The sequence below is a fragment of the Corvus kubaryi genome, unplaced genomic scaffold (genome assembly GCF_017639235.1).
Source record: "Corvus kubaryi isolate FWS band 111438036 unplaced genomic scaffold, C.kubaryi_AGA036_p1.0 split3-131, whole genome shotgun sequence".
Taxonomy (NCBI): Eukaryota; Metazoa; Chordata; class Aves; order Passeriformes; family Corvidae; genus Corvus; species Corvus kubaryi.
In genome coordinates this window covers 1,361,523-1,380,174 of record NW_024582083.1, presented here as the reverse complement: position 1 = coordinate 1,380,174, position 18,652 = coordinate 1,361,523, and the positions used below count along the sequence as shown (strand labels likewise).

The 18,652-nt window shown below is 35.8% G+C and overlaps 1 protein-coding gene across 5 annotated transcripts in view; it reads left to right on the top strand.

Moving 5' to 3' along the window:
• Positions 1–18,652, top strand: part of SPOCK3 (SPARC (osteonectin), cwcv and kazal like domains proteoglycan 3) — a 171,697-nt gene that overhangs the window by 48,065 nt on the left and 104,980 nt on the right. The window contains exons 3-5 of one of the 5 annotated variants that reach the window (XM_042014901.1): positions 14,056–14,064; positions 14,156–14,201; positions 18,061–18,135. The exons of 1 other annotated variant lie outside the window; for it this stretch is intronic. In XM_042014901.1, the coding sequence (XP_041870835.1) occupies positions 14,056–14,064; positions 14,156–14,201; positions 18,061–18,135 (130 nt within the window). Of the gene's footprint in view, positions 1–14,055; positions 14,065–14,155; positions 14,202–18,060; positions 18,136–18,652 lie in introns of those variants that run through there. 3 more of the 5 variants (XM_042014900.1, XM_042014902.1, XM_042014899.1) reach the window with 3 other exon arrangements.

Below are 18,652 nucleotides of genomic sequence, written 5' to 3'. Positions count from 1 at the left end.
TTTATCAGTTGGGTTTTATTTAAGCTGCTCTGCTGAGAAATTCTGAGACATATTATTCCTCTGAGCCTTTTAAATGTTTTAGTACTGATGCTGCTGAGGCAACTATTTTTATTTTTTAAATTGGTTTAAATTTCACTTCATAGTGACAAGAGGGGGGTGCTGGAGGAAAACACAGTCTCAGGCCAGTGAGGCTGGTGCAGTGTTATCCACTTTTGGACCTACCAGTGTTGTTGGAGCATCTCTCCTAAAATCTAAGAGAGATGCTCTAGTAGAGGATTTAGGACAAAACTAAATTTGTTCAAAGGCACCATGATTTTCCTACAGTATTTCAAGGTCCACAGAGAAAACTGGACTCTGAATGCAGAGGCTTGGCATAAGGATTCAGATCCCAACTGACCTCACAGTCCAAAGCAGACAGGTTCTCTCAATTATTTAATAGGGAAGATTGTTGTTACAATGCAGTAGGTCGTAGCTGTTGACCTGGAAAACATTTTCCTTTTTTTGCTTCTATCACCAAAGCAAACTACAGCTGATCCTGACAAAATGCGACTAGTTGAGGATGGGAACTCAATCTGTCTCTAAAGTATCACTGAGAGGAAACAAACTGAAATGTGACTGTACTCAAGTGCCCTTTCAGGCCGTTTTTCTTTTCAGCTGAAGGAAGGTGGCACATATAGGCCATTAGAAATAATAAAGGATAGTCTTCAGCTATAGTTGCAATTCATATATAAAGGGTGTTATTACTGAACATTTCCATAGACTGAAGAAGGGAGTTGGCATCTAGTCTTAAATGTTAGCTGTAGTTCTTGTTAGTGCTGAATTCACTGCAAAGATTTGGTATGTTGCTTTATTTTCCTTTTGTAACTAGCGCATTGACAGCCATGACATTCTGCTGCTGCTTGTAGCTAAGACAACTTGACATATAGAGTTTGTAGGTAAACACACAGTAAAGGCACTGAGGATTTGATCCCTGGTCTTGGTGTGTAACTTTTTTATTGCAAAACTTACATGACAGAGAAAGGCAATGATACGTGCAGTATTTTAGAGATTAGTTTTGTGGTAGGTCGTGATTTTCTGAATGGTCATTAGCACTGTATCTGCTGCATTCAGCCATCATTCTCTACAACTATAGCTGCTTTTACTACCAAAGTCTTTCTGGTTTTACTTGTTGTGTTCTTTCAGTGTACTTGATAGCTGCAAAACCTTTGCTTTTTACATGACAAATTGGAATCAAATATTAATGCCAACATTTCAAGGAAATGTCAGGCAAAGAGGACATGCAGACAGAAAGTCTGATTCTCCTTCCACTTATGTAGTGTACTTCTTTCAGAATCAATATGGAATTAAATTAACAGAGTAGTTATCCATGATGTTTTCTTTGTAATCTCATTTCCCTATTTGGAAATGGGAAGTCTCAGCTGTTCTCTACTAGATCGGTCGTCTCTGTGCCAAGCTTGACTTGGGCAGGGTGTCTACTGGCAGAGACGTAGAGTACCTTTCTGAATTTTATTTGCCATATTTAATCAACCTAGTTTAGAAAAATACTTCATTTCTCTGGTGACATCACTGTAATATGGAAATAAGAGAATGTGTTTAATTAGTGATAGAAGTATTATTTAATGTCAGTCTTTTAATAAGACAGGTTATGCTACTTGGTATTTCCTCATGAAGTAAGCTTTGAATAGAGATCCTCTGTGTTAAACAAAAAGTAGTGGCAAGTAATTGCACCCTCTTCCAGCTATTAAAAGATCAATAATTATTTTTTGTGTTAGAGTTTATGATAGTATGAAAAATGCAAGTACAGGTAGGCTGGATATGTTCAGCAAATTGTTATAATTAGTTCTATGTCAAAGTCTCCTTTCCTGCATACTTTAAGTATGACTTTTCTTTTTTTTTTTTTTCCCTTGTAGTGGTTAAAATAATGGTGAAGCCTGATGCCAAGGTGAGAAAAATATTTGGAAAAGCCTTAATGGGCCTATGTGGATTTTGGATAAAGTCTGTGGGGAAATGTTCGTGAAATCTAGGTTTAGAAACTTGATATAGTAAAATGAAAAATGAGGTGAGGTGATTTTCAACAGAATTTTTTTTTGACAGCATAACGCTATGGAGATTCTTACAGGAATATAGACTGGGGTTTAGAGGTACTATAAAAAGAACATTTAATTTGGTCTTTCATCATTTTTGCTCAGTTTAGGCTTTTAACAAAGATAAGTCTCATTAAAGTACTACAGAAAATTTCTGAACAGAAAAGACAATGGTTTTTTGTGAGAAGGAGTAGAGAGTTCTGTGTTTTCTCATCCATAGTATAGAGCACTGCATCAGGGCTTAACTCAGAAACTAAGAGGGAAAAAAAGATTAGGAAGAGGCTAAAGTTCACAAATTGCCTTCTATTTGGAAAGATCCCAAAATAAATTGCACTGTATGCTGTACAAATGATTAGCATTTGGCAACACTGGAATTAATCTCATTCTGGGGCAGGATACAGCAGATTTTTAGTGCTCAGCAATATAATTCTATTTTAAGGCAAATTGAAGACTCTCACTGTTCCTGAAGCACAGGGAAATCTCAAGAATGCAGAATGCAATTTCCTAATTGGATACCAAAAAGGCTAATCTTCCTTTTCAGCGGGTATGTGTGCGTGTGCGTGCACGTGTGTGGAGTTGTGTCAGTTGTAATTATAGCTGCCACGAATTTAGCCAAAGGAAAATAGTCAAGTCTTCAGTGTTTAGTCCCTCTGAAGTAAAAATGCTTCTAACAGCATAGTCCTTTCTGATACACCCCTGCTCTCAGTTCAGCGTGGACTTGGTGTGTCATGTACTGAAGCATCAGCAGGGTTTCCTGCAGCCAGTGGGATTATCCTCTGTCAGTCATCCTGGCAAGGTCCAAATCTGCTAGGTTTGAGATTAAAGGCCATAATAACCTGATATAAGACCTGAGGGACTGTGATAACAGAATGCTCTTGTAGATGGGAAAGGAGGATGGTGCTAGGGGTGCAGTAAGGTTGTGAAAGCAGTGTGATCTAATTTCTTTGACTGTTAAAGAATCGTTTGTCTTGGTTGTGGAATTTTATTGTAGTAGTTCACAGAAATTTGGCATTGGCAGTTTGCAGTTAAGAACCAAGCATTGTGATAAGCATAGCTTTTTAATTTTCATGTGTGTAAACTGAGTCCCCTAGTAGAATCGGTGAAAGGGAGTTAATATGCAAACATGTACCTGGTCTGAAAATATTTGTGCTGATGTCTTTGAGATCTGGAGAAGCCCTAAAGGCTGAAATAAGTAAAATGTAATTTTTAAAGAAAAGACAGTGAAAAATTTCAAGGAAAAATTCAAAAGATAATGACTAAAGGTAAAGTAGGTGATTAGTAAATGAAATTTGGAGACTATGATAGAGTCCATTAGTGCACATTGTAAGATGCTAAAGACTGCAGCAGGGTTGCCAGCCAATAGACTTTTTTCTTTCAAAAGTTTCTTGTCTTAAATTTAGGGTTGTTTTTCCTTCATCAGTTCCCAACACATGTAATGAGACTTAATTTTCTTCTGCTTGCTCTTTGCTGACATTTCTTACTGTAGAACTTTGTCCTGTCCTGTCCTGTTTCACGTTCAGGATGTCTGTTACCAGAGGATCTATACCAATGTTCTGGAAACCATTTAGGAATGGGCTGCTTCTTGATCCTCGTTTTGCTCTTCTATAAGGGATGCATTGTGGAGCATCTTACAGCACCACATGCCGAAGTTGATTGGAGTTTTTCCTGTAAAGCAGGAACTTCATAGTGTAGTGCATATGAAAACATATTTCAGAATAATGCAGTCACTAAGATCTACAAGAAATGGGTCAATTACTTTGAGTTAAATTTAGGTTGCATGTAAGAATAATTCCTTCAAGAAATTCAACACTTGGTGATATACTTGTTCATTATTCTGTGTGAATTTATTAAAAGAACAATGCTGGTATTTCTAAACTTCCATTTGTGCTTAAAATTCTGTAGATTCCCTTACTGATCCTTTGAACACTTTTATTTATTCTTTAAGATTAATTAGGAAAAGTTACTGCTTTAGGGTCTGCATATAGAATTGTTCTTGTCTGAATAGCTGCTGTTATTCACAATGAGAATGAAGCCAGTCTTTGCTCTTAACAAGAATGACTAATGGCTTTATTTTCTTTAGAAACCGTGGAAGATAGCCATTTTGGAGGAGAACCATTCTTCAGTATATTCCCTGAGGAAGACTATTCTGATGCAGCAGATTTGACAGATAACATTTAGTGATTAAAAACAGTCATAAAAACCACATGGTACCAACATGTGGTTCTGTACATATTGTCATGTCTGCTCCATAAAGATGTTAAGGATGATGTTAAGGGTAGTATCTCTATATATATTCAGGAAAAAAAGAGACGACCCCCATTTTCTTTTCCTCGCTTGCTGAGCTAAGATGTCTGTAAATAAGCAGATGATGTCTGGTACATTTGCATGCCTAAGAGAAGAGCACTGTAGGAGCTGACTTAGAGAAACTTCTTTAGGACCATTCCCAAACGTTTGGACTAAAACTAGGGCTAGATCATCTGCTCTGAAAAGTGAAGGATCTGGAGGGCACAGCAAATGTTTCACACACACAGATTTCTTGCTATATCTGGGAGTATTAATAGGGGAAGCTGAACTGGTCTGAGCCTTTTTGCTGCTGCTACCCCTGCTGTTAGTAAACCTACAGATGCAGTTTGAAAGACAGAGGGTGGCCACTCTTTCTCAGCTATTTTAGGGTTTCTGTAGACGCACAGTAAGTAGGGTGTTTTGACTCTTTCATGTTTCTCTGTAACATATCCTGATTTTCTTGGTATTTTATGAAAGTTAATATTTAATGAAATAGTTTTAATACATGTTAATGAGTTGCGATACAAAGTATCTTAGGTAGTATTTACTTCATGTGGGAATTTCTTAAATTGTTTTTTCACCACACATGGTTAGTATATCGAAACAACCTTAACTCTCCTAACACAGGCATTATGGGTGGAGTTAGGAAACAAAATATGTGTGATTTCTTTAAAATTAGTTTACTTTTATTTGGGATTCTTAAACTCCACTGTCAGTAGGATTCAGCCTAAACTTCTTGTCTTGTTTATCTACCTGGTATCACCATCATACATTTTATTTGAAACTGTTGCAACTCTCTTGCCTTAACTTAGCATAGGTTTTGGTAAGGGAGGAAATAATTGGAATGTGCAGTGTTGTCAATATTTTTACTATTTAATATTTGCAGCTACAATAATGAAAAATGTCACAAGACAGGTGTTTCTTTAGGGATGAGGAAATGGCGGACGTGCTAGAACTAGCGTTAGAAAAATTGGAACATTAGAAAGCTTTTTGAGACAGCAGCCTCTGTTGATTTGTCTGAGAAATATTGTAGTGTTATATTAATCTCCACTATTATAAATATAACTTTTCTTGGAAAGAAAACATCTGATTAGGCAAAGTTCAGAATAGGTAAGTAATATAATGATATTGTGAATTTTAGACCTAAATTTCACTTTAAATATAGGTTGAATGAGCACAAACCTTACTGGATTTTTGTTACAAAAGCTGGCATGTTTTTGAAAAGAAGTTGTAGGTGTGAAGTACATATCTTAAGGAGATAAATGAAAGCCTAAATTTCTTCTTAAGCACATGGGACATTTGGCTTACAAATATTTCTCTAAGAAACGAACCCTGACTTGGTTTTGTTTAAACAAACTGACTAAGATATGCCAGTGAAATTCCTTTCATCTGTAGAGTAACTATTTCTTTTCAGTGAGATAGCTGATCTTTTCCAAATGTATCTAGTGATGAAACCCAATTCAGCCATATATTGCTTGCTGAAATATGTATTTTCCCAAATCATATGATATACTAATATTACTGTACTAAATCACCTATCACCCTGAAATCTGTATGTGCTTTTTCTGTCTTGTTCTTAAGTTTGTTAAATTTGTACTTTTCTAATGTTGGCAAGAAGTGTGGGAATTTCTTTGTATCTTACAAATCAAAAGGGATGACTGAGTTACTTAGAACATAGTTCTTTTTTCTTACCAACCTTATTTTCTCTTGTCTGTATACTTGTTCTATTATTGACATTAAACTGCGTGACATCTTATTTAAATTGCTTAATTGTAGATCCTAATTATCTTCTTAATATCTGTGTAGCTGTCTTGAACTGAGCCCAGTACTTTTAACTGTTTCCCTCTGTTAAGTTGCAAACTTGTTTTAAACGTATGGTTTTCCTTCCATCCCATTTTCTGTTCTTATTTGCTTTGTAATGACAATAACACTGTAATTCCTCTCTCATAATATTTTGTATTCCTTAATTTCTTCCATTTTGGACTGTTTTCACACTAGGGTGTTCTTTGTCTCCATGGCAGTGAGAGGTAGACTAGAACAGTGTTCCGAGCCTTAGTGTGAGAGACTTTTTTTTTCTCCTCTGGTGGGAGAAGCATACCAAAATTCTGTCCATGCAACTGGCATGATATGGTAGATCTCATGATTATCTTTGTAATTAATTTTCTCCAGGCTGAAAAACAAACAAGCAAACAAAAGCAGTGTCAACAAAAGTATAGCGTCTGTTTTGTAACTATTCCAGGTTTTTATCCCTGACATGCTAAAAAAACAAAATTTTTCACCTTCCTGAATGAAAATTGATGAGTAGTGCTTTTTTTTCTCCTCTTGCTGTGGTCAGGTATGTTTAAAAAAGTGTTTTCCAAAAGCTGCATAATAGCCAATGCCTTTTCAAATCCTTTCTTAGGCATTTGGTTGACCTTTAAAACCTAGACTTGTTACTGTCCTTGTGCCCTCTGTGTGTCCTTCACATCTTACAGGATTTCTGTGCTGAGTATGATGCAACAGTTTTTATAGCTGCATTATACAAAAGAAGGCGGGTGGAGAGAGGGGGAGAGAAGAGTTTGAAAAGACAAGTTCCATGAGCTCCTGTCATTTGTGGAGTAGTGCAGCATTTGACACAGAAGGTGCATTACACCCACCATTCTCGCCTTGTGCACAAAACTGTTACTTCATTGTACAAGGCTCTCAGGCTGTTCAAGTACCCTTGGTGGGTTTCTGCATGGAGTATTTCTTTCTTAGCTTTTATTTTTTAAGATGTTAGCTGTTTATGCCAGTTTCCAGAGATCCCCTTTATACAGTTCACCATTTTTTTTGTAGACACAAACCATAACCTCTCAATCATGTTGTTACTCTCTTTCAAGCCCCACAGATGCAATATGAGCTCCCTGCGTAGTCTGTTACTGTTCTGCCACACTTGGCTGTGCTGTAGCATTGTATGCAGAAATCAGGGAGTAATTTTTGCCCTTTTTGCCTTGGGCTGGTGCATTAGTGAAGTGGTACCTGAGGAAGTGGAACAGCAATTGGTGTATGAAATACCTGAACAGGCATATGAAAGTCCCATGATAGTCTTTTACCTTACATATGTCATCTATTTTCTTTTTTTTTTCTCCTATTGTCTAGCAAATGTATTTTAAGGGCTTCCTCACAAGTTGAATTTTGAAAGCATAATAGGAAGAGCATGACCAGAACTTTTTGTACTTGTAGTGAAAAGATGGTTCATTATTTCTTTTATTGATGATGAGAAATACGAGATGAACTTCTAAAGAAACATTTTTTCAAATTTTACTGGGATTTAGAAGCTTATAGTATTTGTGCTTTGGTATTAATTCCTTCCTTTTCAAAATGTTTTTCAGTATTTTCTCTGTATTTCTGAATATGTGCTTTAGTGAGCATTTGGTATTTCTTGGCAATACTGTGCTATTCAAACTTGATGTTAGTAACGCTGCTAGTACCAAATAGACAGCATCCACAGAAATCTTACTGAATGGGAGCTGTGCAACAGAGACAGAAAAGTGGTGGCTCCTAGCCCAGCTTCATCAGTCGTACTAGAAGCATGAGGCAACGGAAGGGAGCAGGGTAAACATTAGATGTGGGGAGCTGAGTGCCAGAGTCACTGGAAGCAGCTATTGATTCTAATAGTGCTTTGCCAGCCCCATGAATGCAGGCCTCAGGGGTGGCATGGCCCAGGAGCTGGAGCCGCGGAGGAAGCTGACATCAGCCTCCCTGGAGCTGGCACTGAACAGCAAACCAGTGTCCTTTCACCTCTCAGTCCTGCACCCTGCTCATGGAGGCTGGGTGCCAGACAAGTAGAAAAAGAGTTTTGCAGCAAGGCTCTATCTTGCTCGCAGGTGTTTAGGTCTTTGCCAGAGGAACAGTCCTCATTTTGGAGTTTTTCTCATGTTGGTTCTTTGAGTTACTAAACTGAATGTTATCTTGACTTCTTGATTCTCAGAAGTATTGATGTGAAGGGCCACTACCTTTACCTGTATCTGAGTACTTTGTGCACTGAACTCCTTGTGGTGGTTTTGGCTAAACTAGTTATGTTTCTCATGGGAGACTTAATCTGGAGTCAAAGCTGGCAGAAGTCACTGTTTTGCTATCCTGTAAATATCTTCTGGACTTGTTTTCTTCTAATTTCATAAGTGTAATAAATGTGAATTTTAAAAAAAAATTTTTTTTGAAACCTTGATTCACTAAAGAAGGGGTCTTGCTCTGTGCAGTTCTTAAATATGGCTTCATGGGACACATAACAGGTATTTCAGCTGGTGAGAAGAGGGAGATCCTGTTGAGAAGGAGGTATCGAGCCAAAAAATGTGCTAGCTACAACAGTCCCTGCCCTCCTGGAACTAGTTCTGTTCCTAGTTCTACTGCAGACCTGTAGCTATATGACATCACATAAGGTCTGACAGATCAAGCAACCTATTGAATGCATCTGGGACAATTAGTAAAAAATGTGCTAAGAAGCACATGGTCCATCCTGGCTTCCTGCCTTCACAGATGTTCTGAGAGATGCAAGATGCTGTGATAGTGAATATGGTGCTGGGGGGTGTGATATCTGCCTTATTCTCATGTGTGCACTATTCTGCATTTAATGGGTGAAACTAGCACTCTACATTTGTACAGCAGAGTGCTCACATGGCTTATGATAGATCAAATGTCTGTGCAGGTCAGCAGAGATGAAAACCAGCGTCTGATAGGGAAGTGAGTATCCACATGCTGCTGAACAGCGTGTCTGCATCCTGGATGAGAATTCCAGATTGGCTCAGGTTTCAGGTTGAGGAATTTTCCAGTACATAAGCATAATTTATGTTCCTGGTGCAACTTATGCTTCCTCAGTTATGGTTTATGTTTTGGGGTAGATGTGTGTATCTTAGTTATTCTGTGTGTGCTGTCTGTGGCCCTCATTTATTTGAGGAAACTACAGTATTTAGTACTGGAAGATCTCCTGTATGATGGCAGCTTTGTTGTTGTCTCATCCTTTTATTCATGTACAGTTCTCCACATGACCAGCAATTTAAGGCTTCGTAGGATAATGACAGTCTCCCTGACGTTAGACTGAAGGTCCTGGGGCAAAATACAAGTGGAAAAAAAATTTCTGCACACATTCCATGCTTGCTTTTTCCTGCACTGGAAAGAGGTTGGTGCAGAGTTATCAGATGACAACCGTACCCCAGCTCTTTCACCGAGAGTTAGGATACAAATATATGTTACAGAGTCACTGGGGAGATTTGGGGCAGATGAGTCGAATGCTCTGCTATTGGTCTGGTGCTAAGACGTAAAGGGGAGATACTTGATGAGCTCAAGTTTGCTGCAGAAGTGAGCTTAGGCAAGGGGAGAGCTGCGATGTGGGACAGCAGGCTCAACTGAGTTGGCTTGCTGGAGTCTGAAAATAGCACAGCTACCAAATTGCAAAGACCTAGCCTAAAAGAGGTAAAGAGCTTTCGTGTTGGATGAGAAGCAGATGTGTGTACTTGAGATGCGGATAGAAGAATTGGAATAGTAAGCCCATTAGGAACTCCTTGAAATTAAAAAGAGTGAAATACTCAATAGGAAAACAGCTAATGTCAGTGAGGAAAAAAATCTAAATTTAATACTGTAGGTTTTAAGTTTTTAGGGAGCATGTGCAGCCAGAAAAGCTTCTGCTTCTGAAATTGTCAGATGCAATTCCATGTCCCTCTACATATTAAAGTATGTAGCTCTTCTTTGTTGAAAACAAACCGACCCCTCTGTAGGAATAGGGAGGCCAGCAGTAAAATGTATTTTTTGCATTATGATAAGTCATATAAAATCTGAGTGGAATTTTGTTTGGGCAAAATTAAGTTTGCTGTTCAGTAATGTTCAGGAAATCTTGTCTTTCCTGCTTTGGTAAATGTTAGAAGTATTGCTTCTTGAAAAATTACTATAAATGAAGCCTGACATTGAGCAGTTGCCTATTAGACTTCTAAAACTGATAGTTTGTAACTCATCATCAATATAAATATATCAACATCAACATAAATAACAATATCCCTGTGTTGCAGCAGTGAAATTCTATTTCAATAAAATATAAGTTCAGAAAACTGCTTCAATTTTAGTGGATTCTCTGTTAAAAATCAGCTTTGATTTTAATATATTAGTTTTTATTGTATAGGCCGTAATAGAGCTAAAATGTTGCATACAAAACAAGGGCTGAGTTTTCTTTATCCAGTTTTTCAGGTCAGCCTTGGTCTGAAGGTACTTGTTCCTTCCTTGCCCTTGGACACCTGCTCTTCTCTGAGTCAGTCATCCTATCTACCATGTATTACTATGTTCTTTAGAATACAGATTTCTGTTCAAGTGATGCCAGCATCTGCAGAAAAAATTTTAGAGGAGAGATCACTTAAATAATGCAACAAGTATGCTACAGAGGAAAGAAAAGTAATAGGATCATAGGTTCTATGTCTATTGAAAAATGAAAACTTCCACTGCATAACTACATTGTCATGTGTAGGTTAGGATTTTTGTTGTTTGGTTTTATTTTCCGTTGAGCTGTTTTCTCTTTTACCATACTTAAATATGTATTTTCTAAAACTTATTACATAACTCCTTTTTAAGAATGAGAGAATACATATAGAAGAATATTGAAGTCCAAAAAAAAGCAATAAAAGTGTTCAAGGCAGAGTATATTTTTTTCTATTTTTTAGTGTCTTTTCTGATTAAGCTGCTGTTTTGATTCCTTTGGTTGGGTTGTCAGATTTTCAGATGACATTGATGATTTCTTTTTATAGTAAGACCTTTCCAGGAAAAAAAAAATCAGTCTCAAAATGCATAAATAATTGTAGCATGAGCTTAAGTTCTTAGAAACACTTCATCACTATGACCCTGAATGAGTGTAATGCTTAAACATGCATAATTTTAAGGCATGGATATTAAACTCGTTGAAATCCATCATCCATGGCTATTAGAAGTGCTTCGTGTCTTTCAAAGAGACACTTGAAAGAAATACTGACATTTCACAGTTCCAAGTAGAGCAGTAAGAATGAATTTTCTGTTTAAAATGTATGAATACTTTTGGCTGGAAAGTGTTGAAAAAGTGGTATGATTACTGTTTCAAATCTGTGGCTTTATTCTGTGTACATTTACAACTTTCCCTTTAGCATGCTCAGGACAAAGGCAGGGAAGCCCCTGAAGAAATTTGGAAGACTGTCCTGAGATCCTGAGACATTGCCTTTTGCTTTTATAGATTGTTAAAGGGTGCTTTACCTAGAGATGCTGTGATGCTACCCAGCCTTCACTGTAAACTCTGTATTCCTTCATTCTGTTTTTATACTAAAATGAAAATTATATAATGATCTTGATTACATTCTGCAGAGGATATTGAACATTATTATAGTCAAACTTACTGACTGAAGATCAGGAAAGGTCTGAATGTAACAGGAAGCCAGGTTCTTCTGCAGAAGGTTAAACAGCTTTAGGAATATTTGTAAAATTGTGATGCTATAATTTATTGAAGCCATTTCTTTACTTAATCTGACAATTAACAATTTAAATTGTTTGTAGAGGCACATAGGCATTTTGTTTAATATATCCAACAGTAGATTTTATTTAAATAACAGCTGATTGGAAAAAATAATTCTTTAGGAAAATCAAAATAAGTATATATGGTTTATGGGTATTTATATTTTGGATTTAAGATAGAAAATTCCATGCCAACTGTAATCCATTCAAATCATAGTACAATTAATAAAAACAAAATCACGGACATAACCTACAAAGACAATAGAGAGGTAGGCATATTGGGGAGAAGAATACAGAACAAAATAGTGTTGTGTTGTGTATAGATCCATAATGCTGCTTCATCTTGAATGCTCTGCACAATTCTAGTTACCAGGAAAACTGACTTGGAAGAGATTCAGAGGAGGGTAACAAGAAAGGTATGGAGTTGCTTTGTAGACAGAAGGAAGTCAGCAAGACTTCTAACAATGCCTGAGGGATGATATATTTGGGATCTGTGAAGTTGTCTGCTGTATAGAGATGAACAAGAATTGATTTATTTTCTGAATGGCTTGAGGCCAACTTGAGAACATGTAATTTATACAAGCCCCACTTGTATAGTCTTCCTTAAGCAAAATGCAGGATGCTTTGCCTTGGGAGGGATTTTTGTCACACTCAGGATGACTTCTCTTTTGTTCTAGTAGCTTTATGTTCTAGATATTTTAATTTTTCATCATTTTAATAATAACAACCCTGTTTTCTGCACAGGTTCATTGTGGATGAACATTGTTGATGTAGTAGAAATGGAAAGAGGATCTACCACTTGATGTTTTTTCAATAATTTTAAGTTTTGCCACTCTGGCGTGATTCATGGAACAGCATTGCATTACAGCTGGTTCAAACCTGTTCAGAACAAGACTGTAGAAATAACATCATAGTGACTATTAGGAAGAATATTTGAAAAATGCTGTCATAATTGTAATTTCTGCTTATTTCTCATGTGATTAAGAAAAAAATATATGCCTGTGTGTATTTTATTACTTTAAAAATATAGTAATTAAAAAGGCAAATAACATACACTTGTTAATAGATTGTTAATCTATGCAGCACCAGAGTAAAGGAACTGGTAAGTATTGGTATAGAAATATGGTTCTATTTTGCACTTCCAGATTCTGCTCACTTCTTTCTTTCTCTTTCAAAGCACACATTTTCATAACATTTTTACTAGTAAAACATAATCAGTCAAATACGGTTTAGGCTGCAACCACTTTTTTTTCCTCTTTTCTTTTGGGGTAAAAACCCAATGAGTGTTCTGTACCTGCAGAGACGTATATGGGGCTTGATCATTTTTAACTTCTGACTGTGTGGCTTTCACAACTATATGAGATTCACATTTTCTCCATAGTTAAATTTTTTATAAAGTGAGGTTTCTTTAAAGTGATCTTTTAGCAAGAGGGATGAACTGCTGGATTTGACAGTGCACCCACTGCATTTTGTTAAGTTTAATTTATGCAGACTTTAAAATGTTTGCTACAATCTTTTAAATATTTTTTTCTAGAGAACAGTTAGTTAGATTAAGACATAATAATAAATAATTCCAGGCATTTTTTGTGCCACCTGTTATCTGAGATGTGCAGATCAATCTGTTGTCTTGGCTATGAATTCATAATTTATTACCAAATTTCTCATAATCTTGAAAGCAATTTATTTAATTCAAGTTTTTCCTTCGTGGAATTGAAGCCTAATACAGCTGATGACATAATTAGGAAGATATTTTATGTTTATGAAGATGATTTGTAGAAAATAGAGCTAATTAGACTGACTTAATGAAAGATCTTGCTAATGCACTTAAAACTGCAGAGCAAATTGCTTTCCTAAAATTCACATATTCTTTAAAATAGCTCTATTTTATTGATGATGACTTTGAAGTTTTACTTTTGAAAAATTATGCATTGAAAATGTAATTAAGTTTTTCAATACCTTAGAAATCAAAGTACAGGAGAACTATTGTAACATTTTAAAAACAGTGTTAGAAACATTACCTTTGTGAGTACTGTAAGACATTTTCTATTTTAAATGCTAGTATGTAACATTTTTGAATAGCATTTTTACTTTATGAAGTGATGCGATTGGCCTCTGAATTACACTGTTTTATTCTGTGTAAATAATTTGTCCCATTATGATAACTGTAATCTTTTTCTCTCCTTTTTTATTTTATTTTGCTGCTTGCGTTTTCTAGGAAGTAGAGGTTGGTATGCTTCTTCTCTTTTTTATGATACTGTGAGCTTTTCGTGTACTCCTTATGTTTTACTAAATTTCTGTTGTTTCTCCCTCTCCAGGATGATTATTTTCGTACATGGAGTCCGGGTAAACCATTTGATCAAGGTAAGATTCCACTCCTAGTTATTTGTATGGGACAAAATTGAAGTAATTATATTTGTGCTTCTGTTCTAGAATACTTACGGAATTCTGTTAATTTGTGTAATTTTCTGTGTCTTCAAATAATTAATTTAAAGGGGACCAGAAAGTCAGCCTAATCATCATTTTACATCTGTGGTTTTTTCAAACATTTACTGATTAGAGAAAGAGGTGGGAGCATTAGAAGCCTCTGAAGTAGCTTAAAGTTTCCCTTGGATAAACATGAGGTTTGAAAGATTTTGTTTTATTTACATATTTAAGTTAAGAAGTGATGTGTTTTCAGTAGGACATCTGACAAAAAACAGGCACGGAATCTAATATTTGTCTTTTGCAGTCAAGAAAAAATTATTAAGATTTTGAATGTCTCTTTATATCCATCGGATAAAAGATGATCTAGAAACTAATTTTGGGAGTCTGTCATGTTCAAGTGATCTGTCTTGAGGCAAAATGCAGCTGGAGCTTTGGGAATGCTGCAGCACAACAGTTTTAGGCTGAGAAGAATATGGGCAAATGCAGCAATTATTCCCATTACACATTCCCTCCCCAGGCACTGGAACTTAATATTTACTGTGAATATAATCCCATTCATGAATGTTGTTTCAAAGTGTATCGCTGCCATTTTAGAACTGCTGAGAATCTTGAGACTTTTTTTAATTGCTATGAGAAATACTTCAGGGACTTTGTCTTTTCTGATTATACCAGTGGCACAAATGCAATGAACAAACAGTGCAGGGGCTTGTAAACAAGAGACCAAGATAAAAATATGTTGCAAAAGTAGTGTTTATTCAATTTAAAGAACTTTCTCCTCAATGGATAATGACTTGTAAGGGATATTATTTTGTTGTAATATTTGAAAAATCTGTGGCTCAAGGAATTGGTAGTTGTGCATATTATAAAAAACATTAGTGTCTTAAATTTAAGCCTTCCAGTCCCTAAAGGGGCCTGCATGAAAGCTGGTGAGAAGGGACTTTTTACAAGGACATGTGATATGACAAGAGGCAATAGCCTTAAGCAGGAGGAAGCTAGGTTTAAATTAGATATTAGGAAGACATTCCTTACTATAAGATGGGGTGAGATGGGGTGAGGCACTGGAACAAGTTGCCCAGAGAGATTGTGAACTTCCCATCCCTGGAGGTGTTCAAGACTGGATGGGGCTCTGAGTAACATGGTCTAGTGAAAGGTTCACTGCCAGCAGTGAACAGGGGCATTGGAATGATGATTTTTAAGTTCTCTTCCAAACTTAACTATTTTATGATTCTATGAGTAGTGTTTTAATTCATTTTTCCATACTTCAGTGTATTTTGAAAGGCCTTCTTATGTTAATGTATTTAAGTATGTCAGAATTTCCCATGTAGACAGATCTGTGTAATTCTAATTGTGTTAATAAGAGTGGCTATATGGAAATATATGTCCAACCATTCTAGGAGGGTAGCCCTTACTATGAAAATGTATAATGGTATTTATTCCTGGGCTGCAAAATCTATTTTAAAAGATGGAAAAATACTATGATTTGCATTGCAATCCACCAGCACCATTTCTTAAAGTAACATCTGACATTTGTCCAAAAAAAAGAACTTGTTCCCACTGACCTTATTTGCTTGTATCCTTATAAGATAGAAAAACATATTTAGATGTTTTGACTATGTTTTATATGTGTGTATATATGTGTATACACCCCTAAATGTTTATGTATTTCTATAAATATCGCAATGTAACTTGTTAATAAACAATTATGTGGGGCAGGTATTATTGTTGGAATAAATCTGAGTGTTCTACTATCATATGTAATTACTGCTAAAAGGCAGGTTTTGCTCTTTCAGTGGTTTTAGAAATAAGCAAGTAGGATGTTTTGTGTTTAGGACTATTCCAAGTTGACTACCTTAGTAGCTTTAATTTATGTTTTATCAATTCTTACTCAGATTAACCTCCCCATACACGCACAATATTTTGTGACACATTTTCTCTATACACCACTTTTACATCAGAAGAAAATATACAGGATACTTCTGATACATTTTATTTTTAGACTACAGATGGTAGGAGAGCTTGGAGGGTGTAACTATTGAATGAAATTGCATACACAAGGACACTGGTATAATTTTTTAAAGTGGAAAGGATGTTTTCCTTTGCTCAGTAGAAATACCTTGGAGGAAAAGTGGAGTATATTAATGCAATTGCAAAAATGCAGAATGACATTTCTGTGGAGGTTGAACACCCTGAAGGTATAGTTGGTTTGTAGATGTATTTATACTTGTAGACCATTCCATTGAATTATTTTTGGCTTTTGTAGTATCAGATTGTATTAGATGTCTGTTTACAGCAGGAATACTGTAGATACTGCTGTACGACAAAACCAGACTTTGAAACTGTTTCACTCATATTAATGTTTGCCTTTTAGCTCTTTGTATTTCAGCTACCTAGTTCTGTAATAATTTGGGTAACTAAGGATATCCAAATATATGCAAACACATCTCTATAATTTGCAAATACATTTCTGTACTGTGAACTGAAATAATTTACAGTCATATTCAATAAAATAATTTGATTCACTCATTTGCAAGCCCTGGGAAGTCATAAGGGAGTTAAATGAAGATCCATTAGTTGAAGATTGAAAAGAGCCGTGTACATTTAACTTCGCTGCATTTGATATGTTCTCTCATGATCTAGTTTTTGTAGCAGAACTACTGATGTTTTTAAACTAGAAATATATATCCATCATTTCCAAGATAAGTTGCAGTGCTTTGCAGTTAAAATGTATCACATAGCACTTTAAAATGTCTCAGATAAAGAAATAAAACGGTCTTTATAGGAGAACACTATAAATTTCAAAAAGAGCAGAACTGAAAAGCTTTTAAAAGTATTTTGTGCTTATTTACTATTAAGACTAAACTATGTTTAATCTGGTGAACAATTTCCCCTTTCAGGTATTTAGATATGTTTAGGAATCCTGCTCACTATTGAAGTACACTAAATCCTATGGTAAAGAGATTCCCACTGCTTTTTGATACTTTCAGCTAGCCCTTGCCTGGGAAGATCTCTTGTAGATGTCTGAGGAACTCTTAATTGGTGCTTTTTCTTAATTATCTGATGCTGTGTTTAAATGATTTTTTTATGATTTCTCTTTTATAAATTCATCTGCTGTGGTAACACCACAAAAGTGCCTGGCCCTATACAATTCACAGACTTGGCTCCTGACTCAGGTTCACTGGATAATGCACATCTGCTTCTCTAGTTATGGCTTAAAAATTGTTTCAGTATTTATTTCTGTGGGATCATCAAATGGATTCTAAATTTTATAGCTATTTTTAAAAGAGGCTGTAGAAAGGATTTTTGAGGCTACACTTAGCCCATAATAAGGGGTTCTGCTTGCCTTCAGTTGCAGTCTAAGCCCTTATTCTTGCTCTCTGACGCCTTTGCTTTATGTCCTGATGTTAGGTCTAGAGTCTCACCATATTGTGGATTATTATAAGATAAAGTAAAAAGTGGGCTTTTTGTGTGTTTTTAATATGGCTGAATCCTGGATTCAGGTGGCTGCTCAGTCCCACAAATAATTATGTCAGAAAAGTGGAAATGCGGTGCAGGGTGACGATGACTGGCCGGAGGTACAGCACCAGAGCTTCCAGAGCTGGCAGTGTGCTGAGCAAAGGGTGTGGGGAACTGTTTCTCTGCAGTTACAAACCTGCTAAAATTTAGTCCTGCAAATCTCTTCCTTTAGAAGTCCAGCTTTTCTGTACTGTGCTGGGATATCCCAGGTAATGGTCAAGTCCCTGAGGGCTGCATACTTGAAAATATTTTAATGTGTACTAGGACTGCTTTTTCTTTGCAGGCTCACTTAAAGGCCTAATTTCCTTATGTTTGCCAAAGAAATTAAATAAGAAGGCATGTAAAACAGCTAATAGAGGTAGGTATTAAGAATATGAAATTAGAAATTACATTAGTTTTTAATGGTGAGGGAAATAGTTTAATAAATCCCTTTAAAAGAACCAAACAATAAGCAAAGACAGTAAAGAAGGAAAAAAAAAAGGCTGTACATAGTTTTACTTGAATAACAGAATGAAACTTGAAATATTAAAAGTTGTCTTTTTGACCTGTTTAACTTGTTTATAAAACCCTGTTAATCAGTAAAATTACAAATATAAAGAATGTTAAGGCATACTGTTTACAGAATGTATTTTATGTGGAGGTTATCATTCAGTTTTACCAAAAGGGCATTTCCTGGTCCTTTTTGTTATTCCAGACTTCTTCAAAATATATTTATATTTCTGATGTATTAGATACTTCATACAAATAGTCTACTGGTTTAGTTGGTTTACAAAATTTAAAACCTGAAGTTGATTACAGTAAAATGAAATTATGATTTAAATTCCCTCTGTAACTGAAGAATACATAATGAAATACAGAAATTAGAGTTCTCAAAG